We start from the raw sequence: 27,510 nt of genomic DNA on the forward strand, positions 1-27,510 counted from the left end.
TCTGAGGGCATCAGAGACTTTTTGACATCTTGTAGAAAAGGGCATAGGGCCCCTTCAAAATATATATTATTTACATAATAAGTACACTGTAAAAAATTATATGTTCAACAAGTTATGACAACATATGTTTTTACATTGTTTTAACTCATCAAAATAAGTTAAGCAATGTTAAACGTGTTTTTATTAGTTATACAAGATGTAACTCATTTTTAAAGTCAGTTTAACATAATTTAAGTTGAAATAATTTAAACATCCAAGTCGATTGTACTGCAAAAGTTCAAAATTTGCCCTTTTTTTTACAGTGTACTCTTCTTAAAAGTATGCTAAAGAAATCTCTGTTATAATGTATGTCTGCGGTTGCTCTTAACCTTCTTAAAGAGACAGTAATCAGATTAACTGTGAGCGTAACAGAGATGTGAGAGACGCTCAGTTCACAAAATAAATAAGCAAATAAAAATAACTGAGATAAATGATAAACGATTAAATCAAAAACAATTTGTCAAGCAAGAGGAGTAAAACCACTGCTTTTTGCTCACTCGGAGCAGATTTTGCGCCTACCAACAGTAACACCATTAATATTTACTTTAATTTTATTTATTTCCTGTCAATCTCTTTTATTTAAAATGTGTCTCTGTGATTTCCACCATTCTCTCTCTCTCTCTCTCTCTCTCTCTCTCTCTCTCTCTCTCTCTCTCTCTCTCTCTCTCTCTCTCTCTCCCTCTCTCTTTGTGTCTCTCTGTGGATCTGACCCTGGATGAGAGTTGTTTAGGATGAGCTCACGTTTGTCCCTCCTCCCTCTTTCTCTCTTTCTGTCTCTCTCGCTCTCTCTCTCGGCGGAGCACAATGCCATGGGGATTATGGGTATAATGGAGCGCAGGCCGCTCTCTGCCGGGCCTCATTGTCTATGAGAGGGGCACTATTGTGAACAGGACGTACACACACTCACCCCACCGGTGTGCTATACACACACATATCTAAACAAGCACACACAAAACAGACAAACACAATATTTCAAAGATTACATTTACATTTATAATAATAATAGATAGCAAGATCTATTATTGGTAAGTTTGTAATAGCTTGTACACTACAGGTGGCAAAATAGATTTTATTTTCATTTAACTTCTAAACTTAAAGGACATTTTAAGGTTTTGAAAAATGTAAAACAAGAATGTAAGGACATCAAATGAAAAAGGACATTCAGTTCGCACTCTAAAAAATATCCCAACTTGGTTTAAAATGGACAAACCCAGAAATTGGGTTGTTTGAATGGGTCCATTCACTGGGTTCAAACAACCCAATTTCTGGGTCTGTCCATTTTAAACCCAAGTTGGGTTGTTTTTAACCCAGCATTTTTTAGAGTGCAAACTGAATGTCCTTTTTCATTTGATGTCATTTCATTTGATTTTTTTTTTTTTTCATCAGCAGGTATGTAGAGGTTTCTATAACTTCTTACTCACTCACACGGTATGATATTAAGGATGATATAAGTAGGCTATAATAGGAATATGATTTGAATTGTTGTCTGCTGCCCCCTACTGGTAATGTCCTTCATTGATTCATCTGCACCTGGGAGAGTGTCTGTTTGACCTGTCTTTTATTTTGTGATTGCTGAAGTAAAATAATTTCTGTTCATTCTGAAGATGTGTCATTATCGTCATGTCCAAAGTCATGAAAATATTTAAATCACATATTTCTTGCAATTTGTGTCATATTATCATAGTTAGTGTTGTAAAAAATATGATGAAAAATGTATAAATAAATGACACACACACACACACACACACACACACACACATATATATATATATATAAAATGTTGACTCTACTCGTACCTATTTTTATGAATTATTATATTTATATATGATATTTGTAGACAGAAAATATAATATATAAAAAGTATGTTTGTAGACTTGAAATCCTTTCATTAAACAGCACAACCATTTTTGACTGTGTAAATCATAAATGTTTCTTGAGCAGCAAATCATGATTTCTGAAGGATCGTGTGACTGAAGACTAGAGAAATGATACCGTCAAAATATAACATCTTAGAAATTATGTTTTTTCACAATATCACTGTGTTCGATGGTATTTTTCATCAAAATAAATGCATCCTTCTTTTAACAAATTCTTACACGTATCTTCTTTTTTAAAAACTGGCTTTATTGTCACATAAAGTGAACAAAGAGTGAAAATTTTGTCAAAGCTTTTGTTATCTCCAGATTGACAGCGCCCTCTGCTGGACTGTCTGTGTCCTCCATAACCGATAGATTAGAGATGCCCAGTCCTGTACCTGGAGATCTACCTTCCTAAAAATATATATTTTGACCACTGACAGGTGAAGTGAATAACACTGATGATCTCTTCATAGCGGCTCCTGTTAGTGATTGGGATATATTAGGCAGCAAGTGGACATTTTGTCCTCAAAGCTGATGTGATAGAAGCAGGAAAAATGGGCGAGCGTAAGGATTTGAGCGAGTTTGACAAGGGCCACATTGTTATGGCTAGACGACTGGGTCAGAGCATCTCCAGCTCTGCAGCTCTTGTGGGCTGTTCCCGGTCTGCAGTGGTCAGTATCTATCAAAAGTGCTCCAAGGAAGGAACAGTGGAGAACCGGCCACAGGGTCATGGGCGGCCAAGGCTCATTGATGCACGTGGGGAGCGAAGGCTGGCCCGTGTGGTCTGATCAAACAGACGAGCTACTGGAGCTCAAACTGCTCCAGAAGTTAATGGTGGTTCTGATAGAAAGCTGTCAGAATACACAGAGCAGCCCAGATTGTTGCGTATGGGGCGGCATAGCCGCTGACCAGTCAGGGTGACCTCTGACCCCTGACCCCGCCGAAAGCACCAACAGTGGCACGTGAGCATCAGAACTGGACCACGGAGCAATGGAAGAAGGTGGCCTGGTCTGAGGAATCACATTTTCTTTTGAATCACGTGGATTGCCGGGTGTGTGTGTGTGGCTTACCTGGGGAACACATGGCCCCAGGATGCACTATGGGAAGAAGGCGAGCCGGTGGAGGCAGTGTGATGCTTTGGGCAATGTTCTGCTGGGAAACCTTGGGTCCTCCATCCATGTGGATGTTACTTTGACACGCTCCACCTACCTAAGCATTGCTGAGACCATGTTCAGCCTTTCATGGAAACGGTATTCTGGTGTCTGTGGCTCTTCCAGCAGGATAATGCTCCTGCCACAAAGCACAAATGCTTCAGGAATGGTTTGAGGAGCACAACAACCAGTTTGAGGCGTTGACTCGACCTCCAAATTCCCCAGATCTCAATCCGATCGAGCATCTGTGGGATGAGCTGAACAAACAAGTCCGATCCATGGACGCCCCGCCTCACAACTTACAGGACTTAAAGGATCTGCTGCTAACATCTTGGTGCCAGATACCACAGCACACCTTCAGGGGTCTAGTGGAGTCCATGCCTCGATGGGTCAGGGCTGTTTTGGCAGCAAAAGGAGGACCAACACAATATTAGGTCATAATGCCTGATTGGTGTAAATTGAATTCTGTCATGGAAACTATTATAAACCTTAATTAAACTTTAATAATCAATTCAAAAGGAATTTATACCTGTATGATATTACGCTGGAGCCATATTGGACCAGCAGTTTGGAAAATGGATGGACGGATGATTCAGCTTTTTCTGGCGAGACGCAGGAATCCATTCTGCGCGCGACTCTCAGAATGCATTATGGGTATTCTGCAGTATTCTCTCGTTATTGCGGTGTAATTTGTGGGATTTAATAAGTGCTCTCGATAACATCCATTATGGTTTCAGACACCACCACAAAGGGCTGTTCCCTCAAAAAGTGCCCTATTGGCCCTGCCCCGATGAGGCCCGATTAATCGCCGGATGTGACAGTAGAAACACGGATAATGTCAAAATGATTTAGAGGACCAATCAAATCAAATTGACTGAGCACAGAAATCGAGCAGGAAGTCTCTTTTCGCCTCTGATCTTCCTCCGGCTCTATGACCGCATCTCTCCCTCCACTAATCACTTCTTCTTGATGTTGATGTTCCTGCTGATACTTTCTGACAGTATTGTCCTCACAGATGCCCTTTTTGTGACCATGGAACAAATCTTAGAGCTACTGAGAGGAAATTACATGTGCCCAAAGACCCAGCTGACCTCAGCAAGTTTCAGTCTCTCATTTTGGTCGATCGGATCACAAGTGGACGATGCTAAATATATGTTTTGAGCTTGTCAGCTTTCAACCACTTCCAGAGGTAGATTCCACATAGTGTAAACACTTCATAGTGTAAAAGCTCATGTGGTCAAATGCACAGCCTCTGCGTGAACATTATAGGAAGCGTAAGGTGATGTGAATAACACTGATGATCTCTTCATAGCGGCTCCTGTTAGTGGGTGGGATATATTAGGCAGCGACTGAACATTTTGTCCTCAAAGCTGACGTGTTAGAAGCAGGAAAAATGGGCGAGCGTAAGGATTTGAGCAAGTTTGACAAGGGCCAGATTGTGACGGCTAGACGACTGGGTCAGAGCATCTCCAAAACTGCAGCTCTTGTGGGCTGTTCCCGGTCTGCAGTGGTCAGTATCTATCAAAAGTGCTCCAAGGAAGGAACAGTGGAGAACCGGCCACAGGGTCATGGGCGGCCAAGGCTCATTGATGCACGTGGGGAGCGAAGGCTGGCCCGTGTGGTCCGATCAAACAGACGAGCTACTGGAGCTCAAACTGCTCCAGAAGTTAATGCTGGTTCTGATAGAAAGCTGTCAGAATACACAGAGCAGCTCAGTTTGTTGCATATGGGGCGGCATATCCGCTGACCAGTCAGGGTGCCCATGCTGACCATAATATAATATAATATAATATAATATAATATAATATAATATAATATAATATAATATAATATAATATAATATAATATAATATAATATAATATAATATAATAAATATAATATAATATAATATAATATAATATAATATAATATAATATAATAGACATTAGTATAATATTATTAATATATAATTTAATATACTTTAAAGTTACGTTTTCGATTTTATTGTGTTAAAAATTGTATTTATGTACAAAGGCCTAACATAGTTATCCACAACATTATGCATGGTATGCATCAAAATAGTTTTATGTCTACCACAATAACAAATGTCCAGCAGCCCTTAAAATCCCAGATACTTTAATCTTTTATCACAATCTAGATGAATATTGATATTTAAGAATATACCAATGCACTAGCAATTATATCTTTACTACGACATTTAACTGATATTGCACAAAAGTCTTAGCGGAAGTGACTCAATAAGCGCTTCATGCTGCAGAATAATGCACTTTTAACCGCTCAGAGTTTCACAAAAACGTCTTAAAAATGTAATGTTTTCCTAAATGCATTTTAATCTCCCACACTAGTCGGGTAATTTTCTTAATAGCCTTTTATCACCGCAGTAAGACGGATATTTCTCCTCTCTCGTCCTGTTTTCAGCTGGATTTCTGCTCATTTGGACTGAAGGTGGACTGAAAAGCACAAAGCAAGCGACATAATTTGACGTATATTGAATTTGAGTCGTACTGAGATATGAACATGAACTCAAATGTGTAATATTAAAGTGTTTTAAGTGTTGGAGTGACAGAAGTCGTGCGCGAGATTAAGCACGTTTTGAAGAGATGGACTAAAATGAATCATAAAAAGAGTCTATTTATTGAAGGTAAGACACGATATTTGTGTTTATTTGTCTGTATTATGTTCTAATGAGCTGTTTGTCTTGTGTTCGTGTATTATTGTAAACATTCAGTTTTCACCGTGTGTGTTAGCTCACATGCTAACCGAGCAGCTTCACCCACACAGGGAAAAATACACGCATATGTTGCGATAAAACCATAAATATACTAAAATTAAAGTGCACTGTATCGCATATGTGTAGTTTGAAGGTCTGTCCTCTTGTTTAATCGTCTGTCTCAGTTTATGCATGCTAACATAAACTGAGGCCTGATGCTTTGAGGCGATAAACAACCCCCTGAAATCTTTCAAATAAAAAAGGGATCAAAACAAATGCATCAAAAATTAACAAGACTATATCTTTTTTCATTCCTCACCGCTGTATTTAGATTGTATTAGCCATGTTTCTTAGTGCTTTAGTGTGGGCCCAACCTCATACATTGATACATTGTATTTTTATTAGAATAATATTTTCCTTACAACTGATAGGAGAAAACTATATTATGCTCTCATTAGCAGTACTAGCATATTGTCTTCATATGGATGAAATGCATTAATATGTCTAAGCTGAGTTTGATGGATTTAAAGTTAAAAATGTTGAAAAGTTAATCTCAGAACCAGAACTGTTTAAATATTTAGTATATTAGATGATTTGGCTTTGCAATTTTTTCATGTTTTGTTATTTTCTTGTCAGGTAGCTCACTGGATCAGTACCCCACTTGAGATCTTAATCAAAGTTTTACTCCTTATTCATGACCCAATTTTTACATGCCCTGCCAAAATTGACCCACCACAAAAAAAGTAATAAATTTAAAAAAATAGTTTTTTTTTTATTGTTTGACCCATGCAACCTTAAAGGCACAGTATGTAAGATTGTTGGATTACCTAAAAACCACTAGATCAATGTTCTATATTTGGTTGACTTGTGTACTTACATTATCCCAAATGTTTCCAAGAATGTTTAAATCTAGATCAAATAAGCAATTTTAACTTGGACACGGACCATGTGTGTGTGTGTACAGAAACTAATTTTTAGTAGTGGAAACTTGACTAGCTTAAACTAGCTAATTCGATAAATGCCACCTTGCTAATTGGTAACACAATGCTTTGATATAATTTGCATAGCAAAGCACTTGCTGAATGAGTACAGCAATATAAAACATTTAACATAATCTGTTCTCAAACTAAGCTCATCCTCCACTCGTCACCATGATGGAAACCCCCCAAAAAACAGAAACTCTTCTAAACTAGCAGAACAAAGCATTAAACACTACTAAATCTCTTGCTTAACATTATTCTTCAAAAAAGCATAATATAACACGTAATTGTGCATTTACTGTCCCTTTTGAATGTCATGTCACTTATACTTGGGACATGCTAGCTGGCAACATAGGATTTCATTCATTATGCTAAGCTAAGTTAGCGGCGATCCTGCCAAACTCAAACAATGCACTGAGACAAAAATGAATTTGCCCACATATCTAAATGTAGGAAAGAAGTTGAATAAGCCCTATTTCTAAAAACGGTGGAGTGTTCCTTTAAGTTTGTCTAAATTAAAAAAAACAAGTTCATAAAACAATGACCCATTTCAGATTACTTAAAGTGTGTCATTTTTGTGAACATAATGTTCGTAAATGAGTATGAAGGCACAATCTGTAAGATTTTTGGATTCAAATATCCATGAACCACTAGAACAGTGTTCTATAGTTTGTTGATTTGTGTTTACATGATCCCAAATGATTTCAAGAATCTTTAAACCCAGAGAAATAAGCGATTTTAACCAGGACACGGACCGATGGTAATGTTTTATTAGACTGAAGCCTCTTTAATATCTGACGTGTTTATTAGACAGAAGCCGCTTTAATATCTGATGTGTTTATTAGACTGAAGCCGCTTTAATATCTGACGTGTTTATTAGACTGAAGCCGCTTTAATATCTGATGTGTTTATTAGACAGAAGCCGCTTTAATATCTGATGTGTTTATTAGACTGAAGCCGCTTTAATATCTGATGTGTTTATTAGACTGAAGCCGCTTTAATATCTGATGTGTTTATTAGACTGAAGCCGCTTTAATATCTGACGTGTTTATTAGACTGAAGCTACTTTAATATCTGATGTGTTTATTAGACTGAAGCCGCTTTAATATCTGACGTGTTTATTAGACTGAAGCTACTTTAATATCTGATGTGTTTATTTGACTGAAGCCGCTTTAATATCTGACGTGTTTATTAGACTGAAGCTACTTTAATATCTGATGTGTTTATTAGACTGAAGCCGCTTTAATATCTGATGTGTTTATTAGACAGAAGCCGCTTTAATATCTGAAGTGTTTATTAGACTGAAGCCGCTTTAATATCTGAAGTGTTTATTAGACTGAAGCCGCTTTAATATCTGATGTGTTTATTAGACTGAAGCCGCTTTAATATCTGATGTGTTTATTAGACAGAAGCCGCTTTAATATCTGATGTGTTTATTAGACTGAAGCCGCTTTAATATCTGATGTGTTTATTAGACAGAAGCCGCTTTAATATCTGAAGTGTTTATTAGACAGAAGCCGCTTTAATATCTGAAGTGTTTATTAGACTGAAGCCGCTTTAATATCTGATGTGTTTATTAGACTGAAGCCGCTTTAATATCTGATGTGTTTATTAGACAGAAGCCGCTTTAATATCTGATGTGTTTATTAGACTGAAGCCGCTTTAATATCTGATGTGTTTATTAGACTGAAGCCGCTTAAATATCTGATGTGTTTATTAGACAGAAGCCGCTTTAATATCTGATGTGTTTATTAGACAGAAGCCGCTTTAATATCTGATGTGTTTATTAGACAGAAGCCGCTTTAATATCTGAAGTGTTTATTAGACAGAAGCCGCTTTAATATCTGATGTGTTTATTAGACTGAAGCCGCTTTAATATCTGACGTGTTTATTAGACTGAAGCCGCTTTAATATCTGATGTGTTTATTAGACAGAAGCCACTTTAATATCTGATGTGTTTATTAGACTGAAGCCGCTTTAATATCTGATGTGTTTATTAGACAGAAGCCGCTTTAATATCTGATGTGTTTATTAGACTGAAGCCGCTTTAATATCTGATGTGTTTATTAGACTGAAGCCTCTTTAATATCTGACGTGTTTATTAGACTGAAGCCGCTTTAATATCTGATGTGTTTATTAGACAGAAGCCGCTTTAATATCTGATGTGTTTATTAGACAGAAGCCGCTTTAATATCTGAAGTGTTTATTAGACTGAAGCCGCTTTAATATCTGACGTGTTTATTAGACTGAAGCCGCTTTAATATCTGATGTGTTTATTAGACTGAAGCCGCTTTAATATCTGATGTGTTTATTAGACTGAAGCTGCTTTAATATCTGATGTGTTTATTAGACTGAAGCCGCTTTAATATCTGATGTGTTTATTAGACTGAAGCCGCTTTAATATCTGATGTGTTTATTAGACTGAAGCCGCTTTAATATCTGATGTGTTTATTAGACTGAAGCTGCTTTAATATCTGACGTGTTTATTAGACAGAAGCCGCTTTAATATCTGATGTGTTTATTAGACTGAAGCCGCTTTAATATCTGACGTGTTTATTAGACTGAAGCCGCTTTAATATCTGATGTGTTTATTTGACTGAAGCCGCTTTAATATCTGATGTGTTTATTAGACTGAAGCCGCTTTAATATCTGACGTGTTTATTAGACTGAAGCCGCTTTAATATCTGACGTGTTTATTAGACAGAAGCCGCTTTAATATCTGAAGTGTTTATTAGACTGAAGCCGCTTTAATATCTGACGTGTTTATTAGACTGAAGCCGCTTTAATATCTGATGTGTTTATTAGACTGAAGCCGCTTTAATATCTGATGTGTTTATTAGACTGAAGCCGCTTTAATATCTGATGTGTTTATTAGACTGAAGCCGCTTTGATATCTGATGTGTTTATTAGACTGAAGCCGCTTTGATATCTGACGTGTTTATTAGACTGAAGCCGCTTTAATATCTGAAGTGTTTATTAGACTGAAGCCGCTTTAATATCTGATGTGTTTATTAGACTGAAGCCGCTTTAATATCTGATGTGTTTATTAGACTGAAGCCGCTTTAATATCTGAAGTGTTTATTAGACTGAAGCCGCTTTAATATCTGAAGTGTTTATTAGACAGAAGCCGCTTTAATATCTGAAGTGTTTATTAGACTGAAGCCGCTTTAATATCTGATGTGTTTATTAGACAGAAGCCGCTTTAATATCTGACGTGTTTATTAGACAGAAGCCGCTTTAATATCTGAAGTGTTTATTAGACTGAAGCCGCTTTAATATCTGATGTGTTTATTAGACTGAAGCCGCTTTAATATCTGACGTGTTTATTAGACTGAAGCCGCTTTAATATCTGATGTGTTTATTAGACAGAAGCCGCTTTAATATCTGATGTGTTTATTAGACTGAAGCCGCTTTAATATCTGATGTGTTTATTAGACAGAAGCCGCTTTAATATCTGATGTGTTTATTAGACTGAAGCCGCTTTAATATCTGATGTGTTTATTAGACTGAAGCCGCTTTAATATCTGATGTGTTTATTAGACTGAAGCCGCTTTAATATCTGATGTGTTTATTAGACAGAAGCCGCTTTAATATCTGACGTGTTTATTAGACAGAAGCCGCTTTAATATCTGATGTGTTTATTAGACAGAAGCCGCTTTAATATCTGATGTGTTTATTAGACTGAAGCCGCTTTAATATCTGATGTGTTTATTAGACTGAAGCCCCTTTAATATCTGACGTGTTTATTAGACAGAAGCCGCTTTAATATCTGATGTGTTTTATTAGACTGAAGCCGCTTTAATATCTGATGTGTTTATTAGACTGAAGCCGCTTTAATATCTGATGTGTTTATTAGACTGAAGCCGCTTTAATATCTGATGTGTTTATTAGACAGAAGCCGCTTTAATATCTGACGTGTTTATTAGACAGAAGCCGCTTTAATATCTGATGTGTTTATTAGACTGAAGCCGCTTTAATATCTGACGTGTTTATTAGACTGAAGCCGCTTTAATATCTGATGTGTTTATTAGACTGAAGCCGCTTTAATATCTGATGTGTTTATTAGACTGAAGCCGCTTTGATATCTGATGTGTTTATTAGACTGAAGCCGCTTTAATATCTGACGTGTTTATTAGACTGAAGCCGCTTTAATATCTGATGTGTTTATTAGACTGAAGCCGCTTTAATATCTGATGTGTTTATTAGACTGAAGCCGCTTTAATATCTGACGTGTTTATTAGACTGAAGCCGCTTTAATATCTGATGTGTTTATTAGACTGAAGCCGCTTTGATATCTGACGTATTTATTAGACTGAAGCCGCTTTGATATCTGACGTGTTTATTAGACTGAAGCCGCTTTAATATCTGATGTGTTTATTTGACTGAAGCCGCTTTAATATCTGACGTATTTATTAGACTGAAGCCGCTTTAATATCTGATGTGTTTATTAGACTGAAGCCGCTTTGATATCTGATGTGTTTATTAGACTGAAGCCGCTTTAATATCTGATGTGTTTATTAGACTGAAGCCGCTTTAATATCTGATGTGTTTATTAGACTGAAGCCGTTTTAATATCTGACGTATTTATTAGACTGAAGCCGCTTTGATATCTGACGTGTTTATTAGACAGAAGCCGCTTTAATATCTGATGTGTTTATTTGACTGAAGCCGCTTTGATATCTGATGTGTTTATTAGACTGAAGCCGCTTTAATATCTGATGTGTTTATTAGACTGAAGCCGCTTTAATATCTGACGTATTTATTAGACTGAAGCCGCTTTAATATCTGACGTATTTATTAGACTGAAGCCGCTTTAATATCTGATGTGTTTATTAGACTGAAGCCGCTTTAATATCTGACGTATTTATTAGACTGAAGCCGCTTTAATATCTGACGTGTTTATTAGACTGAAGCCGCTTTAATATCTGATGTGTTTATTTGACTGAAGCCGCTTTAATATCTGACGTGTTTATTAGACTGAAGCCGCTTTAATATCTGATGTGTTTATTTGACTGAAGCCGCTTTAATATCTGATGTGTTTATTAGACTGAAGCCGCTTTAATATCTGATGTGTTTATTAGACTGAAGCCGCTTTAATATCTGATGTGTTTATTAGACTGAAGCCGCTTTAATATCTGAAGTGTTTATTAGACTGAAGCCGCTTTAATATCTGATGTGTTTATTAGACTGAAGCCGCTTTAATATCTGATGTGTTTATTAGACTGAAGCTACTTTAATATCTGACGTGTTTATTAGACTGAAGCCGCTTTAATATCTGACGTGTTTATTAGACTGAAGCCGCTTTAATATCTGACGTGTTTATTAGACTGAAGCCGCTTTAATATCTGACGTGTTTATTAGACTGAAGCCGCTTTAATATCTGACGTGTTTATTAGACTGAAGCCGCTTTAATATCTGATGTGTTTATTAGACTGAAGCCGCTTTAATATCTGATGTGTTTATTAGACAGAAGCCGCTTTAATATCTGACGTGTTTATTAGACAGAAGCGGCTTTAATATCTGATGTGTTTATTAGACAGAAGCCGCTTTAATATCTGACGTGTTTATTAGACTGAAGCCGCTTTAATATCTGACGTGTTTATTAGACTGAAGCCGCTTTAATATCTGATGTGTTTATTAGACTGAAGCCGCTTTAATATCTGATGTGTTTATTAGACTGAAGCCGCTTTAATATCTGATGTGTTTATTAGACAGAAGCCGCTTTAATATCTGATGTGTTTATTAGACTGAAGCCGCTTTAATATCTGATGTGTTTATTAGACTGAAGCCCCTTTAATATCTGACGTGTTTATTAGACAGAAGCCGCTTTAATATCTGATGTGTTTTATTAGACTGAAGCCGCTTTAATATCTGATGTGTTTATTAGACTGAAGCCGCTTTAATATCTGATGTGTTTATTAGACTGAAGCCGCTTTAATATCTGATGTGTTTATTAGACAGAAGCCGCTTTAATATCTGACGTGTTTATTAGACAGAAGCCGCTTTAATATCTGATGTGTTTATTAGACTAAAGCCGCTTTAATATCTGACGTGTTTATTAGACTGAAGCCGCTTTAATATCTGATGTGTTTATTAGACTGAAGCCGCTTTAATATCTGATGTGTTTATTAGACTGAAGCCGCTTTAATATCTGACGTGTTTATTAGACTGAAGCCGCTTTAATATCTGATGTGTTTATTAGACTGAAGCCGCTTTGATATCTGACGTATTTATTAGACTGAAGCCGCTTTGATATCTGACGTGTTTATTAGACTGAAGCCGCTTTAATATCTGACGTGTTTATTTGACTGAAGCCGCTTTAATATCTGACGTATTTATTAGACTGAAGCCGCTTTAATATCTGATGTGTTTATTAGACTGAAGCCGCTTTGATATCTGATGTGTTTATTAGACTGAAGCCGCTTTAATATCTGATGTGTTTATTAGACTGAAGCCGCTTTAATATCTGATGTGTTTATTAGACTGAAGCCGTTTTAATATCTGACGTATTTATTAGACTGAAGCCGCTTTGATATCTGACGTGTTTATTAGACTGAAGCCGCTTTAATATCTGATGTGTTTATTAGACTGAAGCTGCTTTAATATCTGACGTGTTTATTAGACTGAAGCCGCTTTAATATCTGACGTGTTTATTAGACTGAAGCCGCTTTAATATCTGACGTGTTTATTAGACTGAAGCCGCTTTAATATCTGACGTGTTTATTAGACTGAAGCCGCTTTAATATCTGACGTGTTTATTAGACTGAAGCCGCTTTAATATCTGATGTGTTTATTAGACTGAAGCCGCTTTAATATCTGATGTGTTTATTAGACAGAAGCCGCTTTAATATCTGACGTGTTTATTAGACAGAAGCCGCTTTAATATCTGATGTGTTTATTAGACAGAAGCCGCTTTAATATCTGATGTGTTTATTAGACTGAAGCCGCTTTAATATCTGATGTGTTTATTAGACTGAAGCCCCTTTAATATCTGACGTGTTTATTAGACAGAAGCCGCTTTAATATCTGATGTGTTTTATTAGACTGAAGCCGCTTTAATATCTGATGTGTTTATTAGACTGAAGCCGCTTTAATATCTGATGTGTTTATTAGACTGAAGCCGCTTTAATATCTGATGTGTTTATTAGACAGAAGCCGCTTTAATATCTGACGTGTTTATTAGACAGAAGCCGCTTTAATATCTGATGTGTTTATTAGACTAAAGCCGCTTTAATATCTGACGTGTTTATTAGACTGAAGCCGCTTTAATATCTGATGTGTTTATTAGACTGAAGCCGCTTTAATATCTGATGTGTTTATTAGACTGAAGCCGCTTTAATATCTGACGTGTTTATTAGACTGAAGCCGCTTTAATATCTGATGTGTTTATTAGACTGAAGCCGCTTTGATATCTGACGTATTTATTAGACTGAAGCCGCTTTGATATCTGACGTGTTTATTAGACTGAAGCCGCTTTAATATCTGACGTGTTTATTTGACTGAAGCCGCTTTAATATCTGACGTATTTATTAGACTGAAGCCGCTTTAATATCTGATGTGTTTATTAGACTGAAGCCGCTTTGATATCTGATGTGTTTATTAGACTGAAGCCGCTTTAATATCTGATGTGTTTATTAGACTGAAGCCGCTTTAATATCTGATGTGTTTATTAGACTGAAGCCGTTTTAATATCTGACGTATTTATTAGACTGAAGCCGCTTTGATATCTGACGTGTTTATTAGACAGAAGCCGCTTTAATATCTGATGTGTTTATTTGACTGAAGCCGCTTTGATATCTGATGTGTTTATTAGACTGAAGCCGCTTTAATATCTGATGTGTTTATTAGACTGAAGCCGCTTTAATATCTGACGTATTTATTAGACTGAAGCCGCTTTAATATCTGACGTATTTATTAGACTGAAGCCGCTTTAATATCTGATGTGTTTATTAGACTGAAGCCGCTTTAATATCTGACGTATTTATAAGACTGAAGCCGCTTTAATATCTGACGTGTTTATTAGACTGAAGCCGCTTTAATATCTGATGTGTTTATTTGACTGAAGCCGCTTTAATATCTGACGTGTTTATTAGACTGAAGCCGCTTTAATATCTGATGTGTTTATTTGACTGAAGCCGCTTTAATATCTGACGTGTTTATTAGACTGAAGCCGCTTTAATATCTGATGTGTTTATTAGACTGAAGCCGCTTTAATATCTGATGTGTTTATTAGACTGAAGCCGCTTTAATATCTGAAGTGTTTATTAGACTGAAGCCGCTTTAATATCTGATGTGTTTATTAGACTGAAGCCGCTTTAATATCTGATGTGTTTATTAGACTGAAGCCGCTTTAATATCTGACGTGTTTATTAGACTGAAGCCGCTTTAATATCTGACGTGTTTATTAGACTGAAGCCGCTTTAATATCTGACGTGTTTATTAGACTGAAGCCGCTTTAATATCTGACGTGTTTATTAGACTGAAGCCGCTTTAATATCTGACGTGTTTATTAGACTGAAGCCGCTTTAATATCTGACGTGTTTATTAGACTGAAGCCGCTTTAATATCTGATGTGTTTATTAGACTGAAGCCGCTTTAATATCTGATGTGTTTATTAGACTGAAGCCGCTTTAATATCTGATGTGTTTATTAGACTGAAGCCGCTTTAATATCTGACGTGTTTATTAGACTGAAGCCGCTTTAATATCTGACGTGTTTATTAGACTGAAGCCGCTTTAATATCTGACGTGTTTATTAGACTGAAGCCGCTTTAATATCTGACGTGTTTATTAGACTGAAGCCGTTTTAATATCTGACGTGTTTATTAGACTGAAGCCGCTTTAATATCTGACGTGTTTATTAGACTGAAGCCGCTTTAATATCTGATGTGTTTATTAGACTGAAGCCGCTTTAATATCTGATGTGTTTATTAGACTGAAGCCGCTTTAATATCTGACGTGTTTATTAGACAGAAGCCGCTTTAATATCTGAAGTGTTTATTAGACTGAAGCCGCTTTAATATCTGACGTGTTTATTAGACTGAAGCCGCTTTAATATCTGACGTGTTTATTAGACTGAAGCCGCTTTAATATCTGATGTGTTTATTAGACTGAAGCCGCTTTAATATCTGATGTGTTTATTAGACTGAAGCCGCTTTAATATCTGAAGTGTTTATTAGACTGAAGCCGCTTTAATATCTGATGTGTTTATTAGACTGAAGCCGCTTTAATATCTGATGTGTTTATTAGGCTGAAGCCGCTTTAATATCTGATGTGTTTATTAGACTGAAGCCGCTTTAATATCTGATGTGTTTATTAGACTGAAGCCGCTTTAATATCTGATGTGTTTATTAGACTGAAGCCGCTTTAATATCTGATGTGTTTATTAGACTGAAGCCGCTTTAATATCTGATGTGTTTATTAGACTGAAGCCGCTTTAATATCTGATGTGTTTATTAGACTGAAGCCGCTTTAATATCTGATGTGTTTATTAGACTGAAGCCGCTTTAATATCTGATGTGTTTATTAGACTGAAGCCGCTTTAATATCTGATGTGTTTATTAGACTGAAGCCGCTTTAATATCTGATGTGTTTATTAGACTGAAGCCGCTTTAATATCTGATGTGTTTATTAGACTGAAGCCGCTTTAATATCTGATGTGTTTATTAGACTGAAGCCGCTTTAATATCTGATGTGTTTATTAGACTGAAGCCGCTTTAATATCTGAAGTGTTTATTAGACTGAAGCCGCTTTAATATCTGATGTGTTTATTAGACTGAAGCCGCTTTAATATCTGATGTGTTTATTAGACTGAAGCCGCTTTAATATCTGACGTGTTTATTAGACTGAAGCCGCTTTAATATCTGACGTGTTTATTAGACTGAAGCCGCTTTAATATCTGACGTGTTTATTAGACTGAAGCCGCTTTAATATCTGACGTGTTTATTAGACTGAAGCCGCTTTAATATCTGATGTGTTTATTAGACTGAAGCCGCTTTAATATCTGATGTGTTTATTAGACAGAAGCCGCTTTAATATCTGATGTGTTTATTAGACAGAAGCCGCTTTAATATCTGATGTGTTTATTAGACTGAAGCCGCTTTAATATCTGATGTGTTTATTAGACAGAAGCCGCTTTAATATCTGAAGTGTTTATTAGACTGAAGCCGCTTTAATATCTGATGTGTTTATTAGACTGAAGCCGCTTTAATATCTGATGTGTTTATTAGACTGAAGCTGCTTTAATATCTGACGTGTTTATTAGACTGAAGCCGCTTTAATATCTGATGTGTTTATTAGACTGAAGCCGCTTTAATATCTGATGTGTTTATTAGACTGAAGCCGCTTTAATATCTGATGTGTTTATTAGACTGAAGCCGCTTTAATATCTGACGTGTTTATTAGACTGAAGCCGCTTTAATATCTGACGTGTTTATTAGACTGAAGCCGCTTTAATATCTGACGTGTTTATTAGACTGAAGCCGCTTTAATATCTGACGTGTTTATTAGACTGAAGCCGCTTTAATATCTGATGTGTTTATTAGACTGAAGCCGCTTTAATATCTGATGTGTTTATTAGACAGAAGCCGCTTTAATATCTGATGTGTTTATTAGACAGAAGCCGCTTTAATATCTGATGTGTTTATTAGACTGAAGCCGCTTTAATATCTGATGTGTTTATTAGACAGAAGCCGCTTTAATATCTGAAGTGTTTATTAGACTGAAGCCGCTTTAATATCTGATGTGTTTATTAGACTGAAGCCGCTTTAATATCTGATGTGTTTATTAGACTGAAGCCGCTTTAATATCTGATGTGTTTATTAGACTGAAGCCGCTTTAATATCTGATGTGTTTATTAGACTGAAGCCGCTTTAATATCTGACGTGTTTATTAGACTGAAGCCGCTTTAATATCTGATGTGTTTATTAGACTGAAGCCGCTTTAATATCTGACGTGTTTATTAGACAGAAGCCGCTTTAATATCTGACGTGTTTATTAGACAGAAGCCGCTTTAATATCTGATGTGTTTATTAGACAGAAGCCGCTTTAATATCTGACGTGTTTATTAGACTGAAGCCGCTTTAATATCTGACGTGTTTATTAGACAGAAGCCGCTTTAATATCTGACGTGTTTATTAGACAGAAGCCGCTTTAATATCTGACGTGTTTATTAGACAGAAGCCGCTTTAATATCTGACGTGTTTATTAGACAGAAGCCGCTTTAATATCTGATGTGTTTATTAGACTGAAGCCGCTTTAATATCTGATGTGTTTATTAGACTGAAGCCGCTTTAATATCTGACGTGTTTATTAGACTGAAGCCGCTTTAATATCTGACGTGTTTATTAGACAGAAGCCGCTTTAATATCTGACGTGTTTATTAGACTGAAGCCGCTTTAATATCTGACGTGTTTATTAGACAGAAGCCGCTTTAATATCTGACGTGTTTATTAGACAGAAGCCGCTTTAATATCTGATGTGTTTATTAGACAGAAGCCGCTTTAATATCTGACGTGTTTATTAGACTGAAGCCGCTTTAATATCTGATGTGTTTATTAGACTGAAGCCGCTTTAATATCTGACGTGTTTATTAGACTGAAGCCGCTTTAATATCTGATGTGTTTATTAGACTGAAGCCGCTTTAATATCTGATGTGTTTATTAGACAGAAGCCGCTTTAATATCTGACGTGTTTATTAGACTGAAGCCGCTTTAATATCTGACGTGTTTATTAGACAGAAGCCGCTTTAATATCTGACGTGTTTATTAGACTGAAGCCGCTTTAATATCTGATGTGTTTATTAGACTGAAGCCGCTTTAATATCTGATGTGTTTATTAGACAGAAGCCGCTTTAATATCTGATGTGTTTATTAGACTGAAGCCGCTTTAATATCTGATGTGTTTATTAGACAGAAGCCGCTTTAATATCTGATGTGTTTATTAGACTGAAGCCGCTTTAATATCTGACGTGTTTATTAGACTGAAGCCGCTTTAATATCTGACGTGTTTATTAGACTGAAGCCGCTTTAATATCTGATGTGTTTTATTAGACTGAAGCCGCTTTAATATCTGATGTGTTTTATTAGACTGAAGCCGTTTTAATATCTGATGTGTTTATTAGACTGAAGCCGCTTTAATATCTGATGTGTTTATTAGACTGAAGCCGCTTTAATATCTGATGTGTTTATTAGACTGAAGCCGCTTTACTATCTGATGTGTTTATTAGACTGAAGCCGCTTTGATATCTGATGTGTTTATTAGACTGAAGCCGCTTTAATATCTGATGTGTTTATTTGACTGAAGCCGCTTTGATATCTGATGTGTTTATTAGACTGAAGCCGCTTTAATATCTGATGTGTTTATTAGATTGAAGCCGCTTTAATATCTGACGTGTTTATTAGACTGAAGCCGCTTTAATATCTGACGTGTTTATTAGACAGAAGCCGCTTTAATATCTGATGTGTTTATTAGACAGAAGCCGCTTTAATATCTGACGTGTTTATTAGACTGAAGCCGCTTTAATATCTGACGTGTTTATTAGACTGAAGCCGCTTTAATATCTGATGTGTTTATTAGACTGAAGCCGCTTTAATATCTGATGTGTTTATTAGACAGAAGCCGCTTTAATATCTGATGTGTTTATTAGACTGAAGCCGCTTTAATATCTGATGTGTTTATTAGACTGAAGCCGCTTTAATATCTGATGTGTTTATTAGACAGAAGCCGCTTTAATATCTGATGTGTTTATTAGACTGAAGCCGCTTTAATATCTGATGTGTTTATTAGACTGAAGCCGCTTTAATATCTGACGTGTTTATTAGACAGAAGCCGCTTTAATATCTGACGTGTTTATTAGACTGAAGCCGCTTTAATATCTGATGTGTTTATTAGACAGAAGCCGCTTTAATATCTGATGTGTTTTTTAGACAGAAGCCGCTTTAATATCTGATGTGTTTATTAGACTGAAGCCGCTTTAATATCTGATGTGTTTATTAGACAGAAGCCGCTTTAATATCTGATGTGTTTTTTAGACTGAAGCCGCTTTAATATCTGATGTGTTTATTAGACAGAAGCCGCTTTAATATCTGATGTGTTTTTTAGACTGAAGCCGCTTTAATATCTGATGTGTTTATTAGACAGAAGCCGCTTTAATATCTGATGTGTTTTTTAGACTGAAGCCGCTTTAATATCTGATGTGTTTATTAGACAGAAGCCGCTTTAATATCTGATGTGTTTATTAGACTGAAGCCGCTTTAATATCTGATGTGTTTATTAGACAGAAGCCGCTTTAATATCTGATGTGTTTTTTAGACAGAAGCCGCTTTAATATCTGATGTGTTTATTAGACTGAAGCCGCTTTAATATCTGATGTGTTTATTAGACAGAAGCCGCTTTAATATCTGATGTGTTTTTTAGACAGAAGCCGCTTTAATATCTGATGTGTTTTTTAGACAGAAGCCGCTTTAATATCTGATGTGTTTATTAGACAGAAGCCGCTTTAATATCTGATGTGTTTATTAGACTGAAGCCGTTTTAATATCTGATGTGTTTATTAGACTGAAGCCGCTTTAATATCTGATGTGTTTATTAGACTGAAGCCGCTTTAATATCTGATGTGTTTATTAGACTGAAGCCGCTTTAATATCTGATGTGTTTATTAGACTGAAGCCGCTTTACTATCTGATGTGTTTATTAGACTGAAGCCGCTTTAATATCTGATGTGTTTATTAGACTGAAGCCGCTTTAATATCTGATGTGTTTATTAGACTGAAGCCGCTTTAATATCTGACGTGTTTATTAGACAGAAGCCTCTTTAATATCTGATGTGTTTATTAGACAGAAGCCGCTTTAATATCTGACGTGTTTATTAGACAGAAGCCGCTTTAATATCTGATGTGTTTATTAGACTGAAGCCGCTTTAATATCTGATGTGTTTATTAGACAGAAGCCGCTTTAATATCTGATGTGTTTATTAGACTGAAGCCGCTTTAATATCTGACGTGTTTATTAGACTGAAGCCGCTTTAATATCTGACGTGTTTATTAGACTGAAGCCGCTTTAATATCTGACGTGTTTATTAGACAGAAGCCGCTTTAATATCTGACGTGTTTATTAGACAGAAGCCGCTTTAATATCTGACGTGTTTATTAGACTGAAGCCGCTTTAATATCTGACGTGTTTATTAGACTGAAGCCGCTTTAATATCTGACGTGTTTATTAGACTTTTATTCTGACGTGTTTATTAGACAGAAGCCGCTTTAATATCTGACGTGTTTATTAGACAGAAGCCGCTTTAATATCTGACGTGTTTATTAGACTGAAGCCGCTTTAATATCTGACGTGTTTATTAGACTGAAGCCGCTTTAATATCTGACGTGTTTATTAGACTGAAGCCGCTTTAATATCTGATGTGTTTTATTAGACACTGTTTGGATCATTGATGGACAAAAACTACTGATTGTTCTCCAGCTCAACACAGTTAGTCTTATTGTTTAAATCTGGTGTTCTTGATTTACCGCACAGAGTACCATGTTTTACCGCCTAATATCCATCTCTCTCTGCAGTTTGAACAAGTGTCTCATAGTAGCGCCGAGTGAACGCACAGAGTAGCATTATAACATCACTCTCAACACACTGATGTGTGTGATATGATAAAGCAGTGTTCCCACACACACACACACACACACACAGACACACACACACGAGGGGAAGAAGCTCGTCTGACAGAATAAAAGCTCCTCTGTTCTCGAGCCGTGTGTGTCGCCCGTCTCTCGTTAGCAATCGCTCCAGCGTCTCGTTCCCCTTGTTCCACCGGCTGTAGAGGTGAAGACGACAACTCCCATGATTCCTCATCATCAAGTTATGTCTTTCTTTTGAAAAAGCTAAAAGGATTTTAAAAGTCTTTAATGCTGAATATGAAATCTTCCGCGACGCTGCGTCTTCAGACATGTAACCACTCCTCAAGCCCGATTTGGATCAAGGTATATATGGGCCTAAAAAAACCTGGGTGTCTGCCCCGAGGAAACCCTGACGAGGCCTGAACGAGCCCTGGAAATGACAGTGGAAACACGACCGTCCATTTGTCCTGTTGTCGGAAGTACGGTAGTGCAAATGCATAGCCTAAAATAAAGAAAGAGTATTGCAATAAAACATTTTCTCCTTAACCTTTTTCTGTTCCTGTCGCCTAAGAATAGAATAGCAAAAAAAACGAGCCGAACCGAGAAAACGTGGTTCAAAACCGAGGTATTTATTGAACCGTGGACTAACTGTATTGTTGCATCCCTACTTTAGACGATGATGGACAGATGAACAACAGTAACTTAATCATCTACATCACCAGAGAGCGCTTGGGTTGAATTCGTTCTAATGCTGCAATCACATGACATTGGCGATCCGAATCATGAATCAATACGCTGATTATTTGAGGATTGAACACAAATGCGGAAGAGAAGCCAATGCTGAATAAAGTCGTAGTTTTTGTTATTTTTGGACCCAAATGTATTTTGGATGCTTCAAGAGACTCTAATTAACCCACTGATGTCTCATATGGACTACTGTGATGATGTTCTCTTTCATCATCTCGTTTCGAGATCCACCTATGGGAAGGGCATCCGTACCTGACCTCTGCAAAAGCATCCAATTGCACCAAGTCTGACAAGACAGGCAGGAGCGCGCAGCCAATGCCCAGTAAGGCCCCACCCCTTACCAGCGGGCATATATGGGCTGCATACGCTACTGTACATCAGTTGACATTCGCTTCTCGCGATCTCTGCACTGACACAGTTCGGTTAGATTTGCGCTGCTCACTTATTGTCTGCAGGAGGAAATATCGCCAGATCAGCCTCCACCGGGCGTGACAGTTCTATTCTGCCACATTCTGTGTCTGCATTCGGAGCCGCTCGCGCTCTCGTCCGTCTTCCTGTTCCACGGCTGCCGCCACGGACCTTTCTGAGTTTTTCGCGGGTATGTCGCTCTCTCAGTCTTCTCCTTCTGTGTCTAGCCTATTACGGGCCTGCCCGGCCGCGTGTGGGTCTCTTATCGCCGCTAAGGATTTTCACCCTTTCTGTGTGGTCTGCTTGGGCCTCAAGCACGCAGAGGAGGCAATAGAGAACCCGGAGAACTGCAGTTACTGCCTGGTACTGCCTAAGAAACTCCTGCGACACCGCCTTAAAGTTGCCGCTACTCAGTGTGGCGAGCTCGACTTGTCGTACTCGGATATGGAACACGGTGACGATAGCGCGCTACCGGGGACCTCCCGGGGCGCGACGGCTCTTGTTTTGGCTGACCAGCCCAATCCTGAGTTCCCTGAAGAGGACATCTTCACGGGTAACCTCCCGCTCGCCGACGATCTTGCCGGGTCCGGTGATTACGACGACGCGGGCCTTCTTGGAATTTCGAAGGACGAGGAGGCCATCCCGCCCTCTGTTATTCCCCAGGCTAGCGCCCCCGCGGCCTTGCCTGAATCCATCCTCCTGGATGTGTGTGAACGAGCGGCCGCTCGTCTCAACATTAAATGGCCGGCTCCACAGAGCGCCACCGACCAGGAGAGGGATATTTATGACGGTAAAGTGTTGGGAGCCCCCCCCGGCCCGAGGAAAGAACTCTTTCCCGTTCTTCCAGCGTGCGCTAAGCACATGAGGCACTACTGGAACGACCCGCTCGATCTTAAACACGGTCTCGCGGGGCTGGAGGTTAAAGATATGGCGGCTCGCGGCATGGGCGAACCGCCTGCCATTGAGCCCTCCATTGCCAGACACCTCAACCCAGTCCAGGGAGGGCTGCCCGCCCCCCCGAAGCCGGTCCTTCCTAACAGGATGGACCGTTTTTCTGCCTCGGTGCACCAGGCCGTTTATAAATCCTCGGCCTTGGCTGTTAGGACTCTGAATGTCTCCTCCCTCCTTTCCGCTTACCAAGCGGAGATCCTGGACGATCTGGGCCAGCAGTTAGATAAGGGATCTTCTCCCTCTCCTGCACTGTGGAAGGAGATCATCACGGTTAACGACCTCGTTCTCCGTAATGCTCGTCAGGTCGTCCAAACCTGCGGGCGCTCTATGGCGCTTTCCGTGGTAGGAGAGCGCTCGCTCTGGCTCAACCTGTCTGGTCTCCCGGATAGTGAAAAGAAACGTATCGCAGGCGCCCCGGTAGAGCCCGGCCGGGCTCTCTTTGGCCCCGCAGTTGCTATGATGCAACAACGATGCGACGACAAGAAGGAGCACGAGGCCTTCATATTGTATCTTCCCAGGAAGACGGTCCCACGCCAGGCGCCCCCTGTGCGTTTGCCTAACCCCCCGGTCCCGGGACGTAATTTTAATCAGGTCAAGGAAAAGCCTCGAAAGAAGTTTTCTGGGCTTTCTCCCTGCCCCAGAACCCCTGTCCAAAGGACGGAAGGTTCCTGCTGTAGGGTGTCCCCCTCCCGTGGCTGCCCAGCCCATATGTTTAGTGGACGATGTGTGTTCCCCCCTGTTCAAGGGGATTGTCGTGAGGAAAAGTTCAAAAGCAGTGTAACCACACCGCACATACTGTGTTCCCCTCACCCAAATAATAAAGGCTTCGGCCCCAGTGTTTCCCAGAAAACACAACACACACAGAAACACAAAAAACACAATAAATCTAACGAATCAAATGAATTCGTCACAGCGAGATACCCTCTCAATGTAGGGAAATACCCTTTCTCTCGTAATGGTGAACCTGCACGTGTCGTCCCTAGTTTCTCCACTAGAGGGCGCCATTGCATCACAAATAAGCCAGCTAGGCATGCTCGAAGCCAGCACGGCCTGGACGAGCATTCACACGAGCTGTGTGTCAGCCTGGCTTACTGTATTACGCATGATATTACAGGGCTATCGTCTGCAGATTGCTATGAAACATCCACGTTTCAGCAGCGTTCTCTTTTCTCACACAGAGGAAAGCACGGCCCACGTCCTGAAGGAGGAAATCTCCTCTCTTCTAAACAAAGGTGCGATTCAGGTGGTTCCCCACAATCTGATAAACCAGGGTTTCTTTTCCCGTTATTTCCTGGTCACAAAGAAGGACGGTTCCCTCCGTCCTATTCTGGACCCCAGGGTGTTGAACAAACATTTGAGGAAATACAGATTCATAATGTTAACCCTTGGTTCGCTCGCCCGTGTCATGAAACGGAACGACTGGTTCACATCGGTCGATCTGAGAGATGCTTTTCTCCACATAAGCATTTATCCACCACACCGGAAGTTTCTTCGTTTCGCCTATCAAGGCATTTGTTACGAACTCACGGTGCTTCCGTTCGGGCAAAAATTAAGCCCCCGAACTTTCTGTTTGCGTGTGGAAGCGGGCTTCACTCCCCTAAGAATGTCTGGTCTACGGATCCTGACATACATATGCGATTGGCTCATCATAGCCGATTCGTGGGAAAAGGTGTTGCAGGACACCTCCCGTGTGCTCGCGCACACCCGATCTCTGGACTTCAGGGTGAATGTGAACAAGAGCAGCTTTACACCCAGTCAGAGGGTGATCTTCCAGGGCATGGAGCTCAACTCAGTCTCCATGCGAGCGCGTCTCTCTCAGGAGCGCGTTCTCTCTCTGACGAACTGTCTGTCACAGTTCAGAGAGGGGGCGAGGGTGCGATATCGCACATGTCTCAGGCTACAGGGTCTTATGGCTTTAGCTATCCAGTTTTTGCCACTAGGACCCCTGAGGATGAGGGCGTTCATGAAATGGGTTTTGTCACTACATTTCAGCCCGTTACACGATCTTTGCCGCTCTGTAACAGTGACGCGCACCTGCGCTGCAGCTCAGCGCCACTGGAAGAGCGCGGACTTTTACGCACAGGGTACCCCTCTGGGGACTGTCATGTTGCGGAAAGTCGTGACGACGGACGCGTCCCTAACAGGCTGGGGTGCCACCCAGGAGGGCAGAACTGTGAACGGTTTGCGGCCGAGCAAACTACGTTCAGAGCACATAGATTATTTAGAGCTTCTAACCAATTAGAAGGCTCTGAATCATTTTCTGCCTCGTCTGCAGGGACATTATGTGCTCGTACGCTGCGACGATACCACGACAGTGGCTATCAATCGTCAAGGCGGCGCGCGCTCGCCGAAGCTTCATGCCCTAGCTTACAAGCGTTTGGTATGGAGCGGGCGAGTTTTCCTGTCGTTACGCGCGACTCATGTTCCGGGAATTCTGAACAGAGGCGCGGATCTTCTATCGAGGGGGAACCCGCTCTTCGGAGATTGGCACCTCCACCCTCAGATAGTAGACATGATATGGATGAGACTACGGGCGCCCGTAGATCTGTTCGCCTCGCGCGAAAACAGCCATTGTCCTATGTTCTTCTCGCTAAAGGACTTGGACGCGCCCCTCGAGGTGGACACACTGGCCCACCCGTGGCCCAGAGTGCTGCTGTATGCCTTTCCTCCCCTGTGCCTGATAATTCTCACACTGGCCAGGGCGAGAGAGGGGGGGTTTTCTCTCATCCTGATAGCACCCAGGTGGCCCAAAGCGCCGTGGCTGGCAGAGATAATCCCTCTGTTGTATGCCCAGCCGTGGTGCCTCCCCCTCCGCACAGACCTATTGTCTTAAGCGAACGGGGAGATTTATCACCCACACCCGGACAGGGTAGCTCTCTGGGCTTGGCCCGTGAGAGGACGAACCTAAGCGCGTTAGGGCTTCCCCCGCGCGTGGTGGCTACTATACAGAATGCCAGGGCCGTTTCTACATGGTCCTTGTATGGCTGTAAGTGGCAGGTGTTCGATGAGTGGTGTGATGGGCGGGGTCTCACGTCATATCAGTGCTCAGTCGCTGATATCTTGTGTTTCCTCCAAGACCTTATGGATAAGGGCAGGTCTTTTTCCACTATTAAGGTCTATCTGGCAGCTATCTCTGCTTGTCATGTGGGTTTTGAGGGCTCAACGGTTGGGCAGCATTCTCTAATCCGCAGATTTATGAAGGGCGCCCGTCGCTCCTTGCCAGTCATTAGGAGAACGATCCCTGAATGGGACCTCTCCATGGTGCTGGAAGCTCTGTCTCAATTCCCTTTTGAGCCTCTGGGGAATATTCCCCTTAAGTTGCTGTCCTTCAAAACAGCCTTGCTCTTGGCCTTGGCGTCAGCCAAACGTGTCAGTGAGTTACATGCACTCTCGGTCCACCCCTCGTGCATCAATTTCTCTCTGGGTGGAGATAAGGTTTTCCTCAAGCCTAATCCAGCATTCATGCCGAAATGTTTCCCTGCGTTCACATCGGAGGTGTTGGAGCTATCCGCTTTTCACCCTCCGCCCTTTTCCTCCGCGGAGGATCAGAGGCTAAATGCCCTGTGTCCAGTCCGTGCGTTACAAACGTATGTGTCTAGGACCAGCGCGTTCCGGAAGAGTGACCAACTCTTCTTTTCATGGGCTCCTCCTCGCAAAGGAGATCCCCTGTCTAAACAACGCCTCTCACATTGGCTTGTGGACGCTATAATCTTGGCATATGAATCAAAGGGAGTGCAACCCCCAGGGAACATCAGAGCTCATTCCACGAGGGGCTTGGCCGCCTCTTGGGCTCTGTTCAGGGGAGTATCACTGCAGGATATCTGTTCTGCGGCCAGTTGGGCTTCTCCCCATACGTTTGTGCGTTACTACAGGCTGGATGTCACCAGAACCTCAGTAGCACATTCGGTCTTGGGGGTGGGGTCTTCCTAACCCTGCCTTCCTTATGTGTGACACACATAGCCTATGTTTCATGTCCTGCTTCACACCGCAGTTACGCGGTTGCGTCGGTGTGGCGAGTTCATGATTATGAGACGCGTCGTGCACCGC

At 39.9% G+C, this 27,510-nt stretch overlaps 1 protein-coding gene across 3 annotated transcripts in view; it reads left to right on the forward strand.

Moving 5' to 3' along the window:
- The first annotated feature begins 5,279 nt into the window (after positions 1 to 5,279).
- senp6a (SUMO specific peptidase 6a) overlaps positions 5,280 to 27,510 on the forward strand; it is a 76,632-nt gene continuing 54,401 nt past the window's right edge. For all 3 annotated transcript variants that reach the window (XM_067416739.1, XM_067416740.1, XM_067416742.1), the window contains exon 1: positions 5,280 to 5,691. In XM_067416739.1, the coding sequence (XP_067272840.1) occupies positions 5,661 to 5,691 (31 nt within the window). In that variant the 5' untranslated portion in view covers positions 5,280 to 5,660. The remainder of the gene's footprint in view (positions 5,692 to 27,510) is intronic.

This window comes from Pseudorasbora parva, chromosome 15, assembly GCF_024679245.1.
Source record: "Pseudorasbora parva isolate DD20220531a chromosome 15, ASM2467924v1, whole genome shotgun sequence".
Lineage (NCBI taxonomy): Eukaryota > Metazoa > Chordata > Actinopteri > Cypriniformes > Gobionidae > Pseudorasbora > Pseudorasbora parva.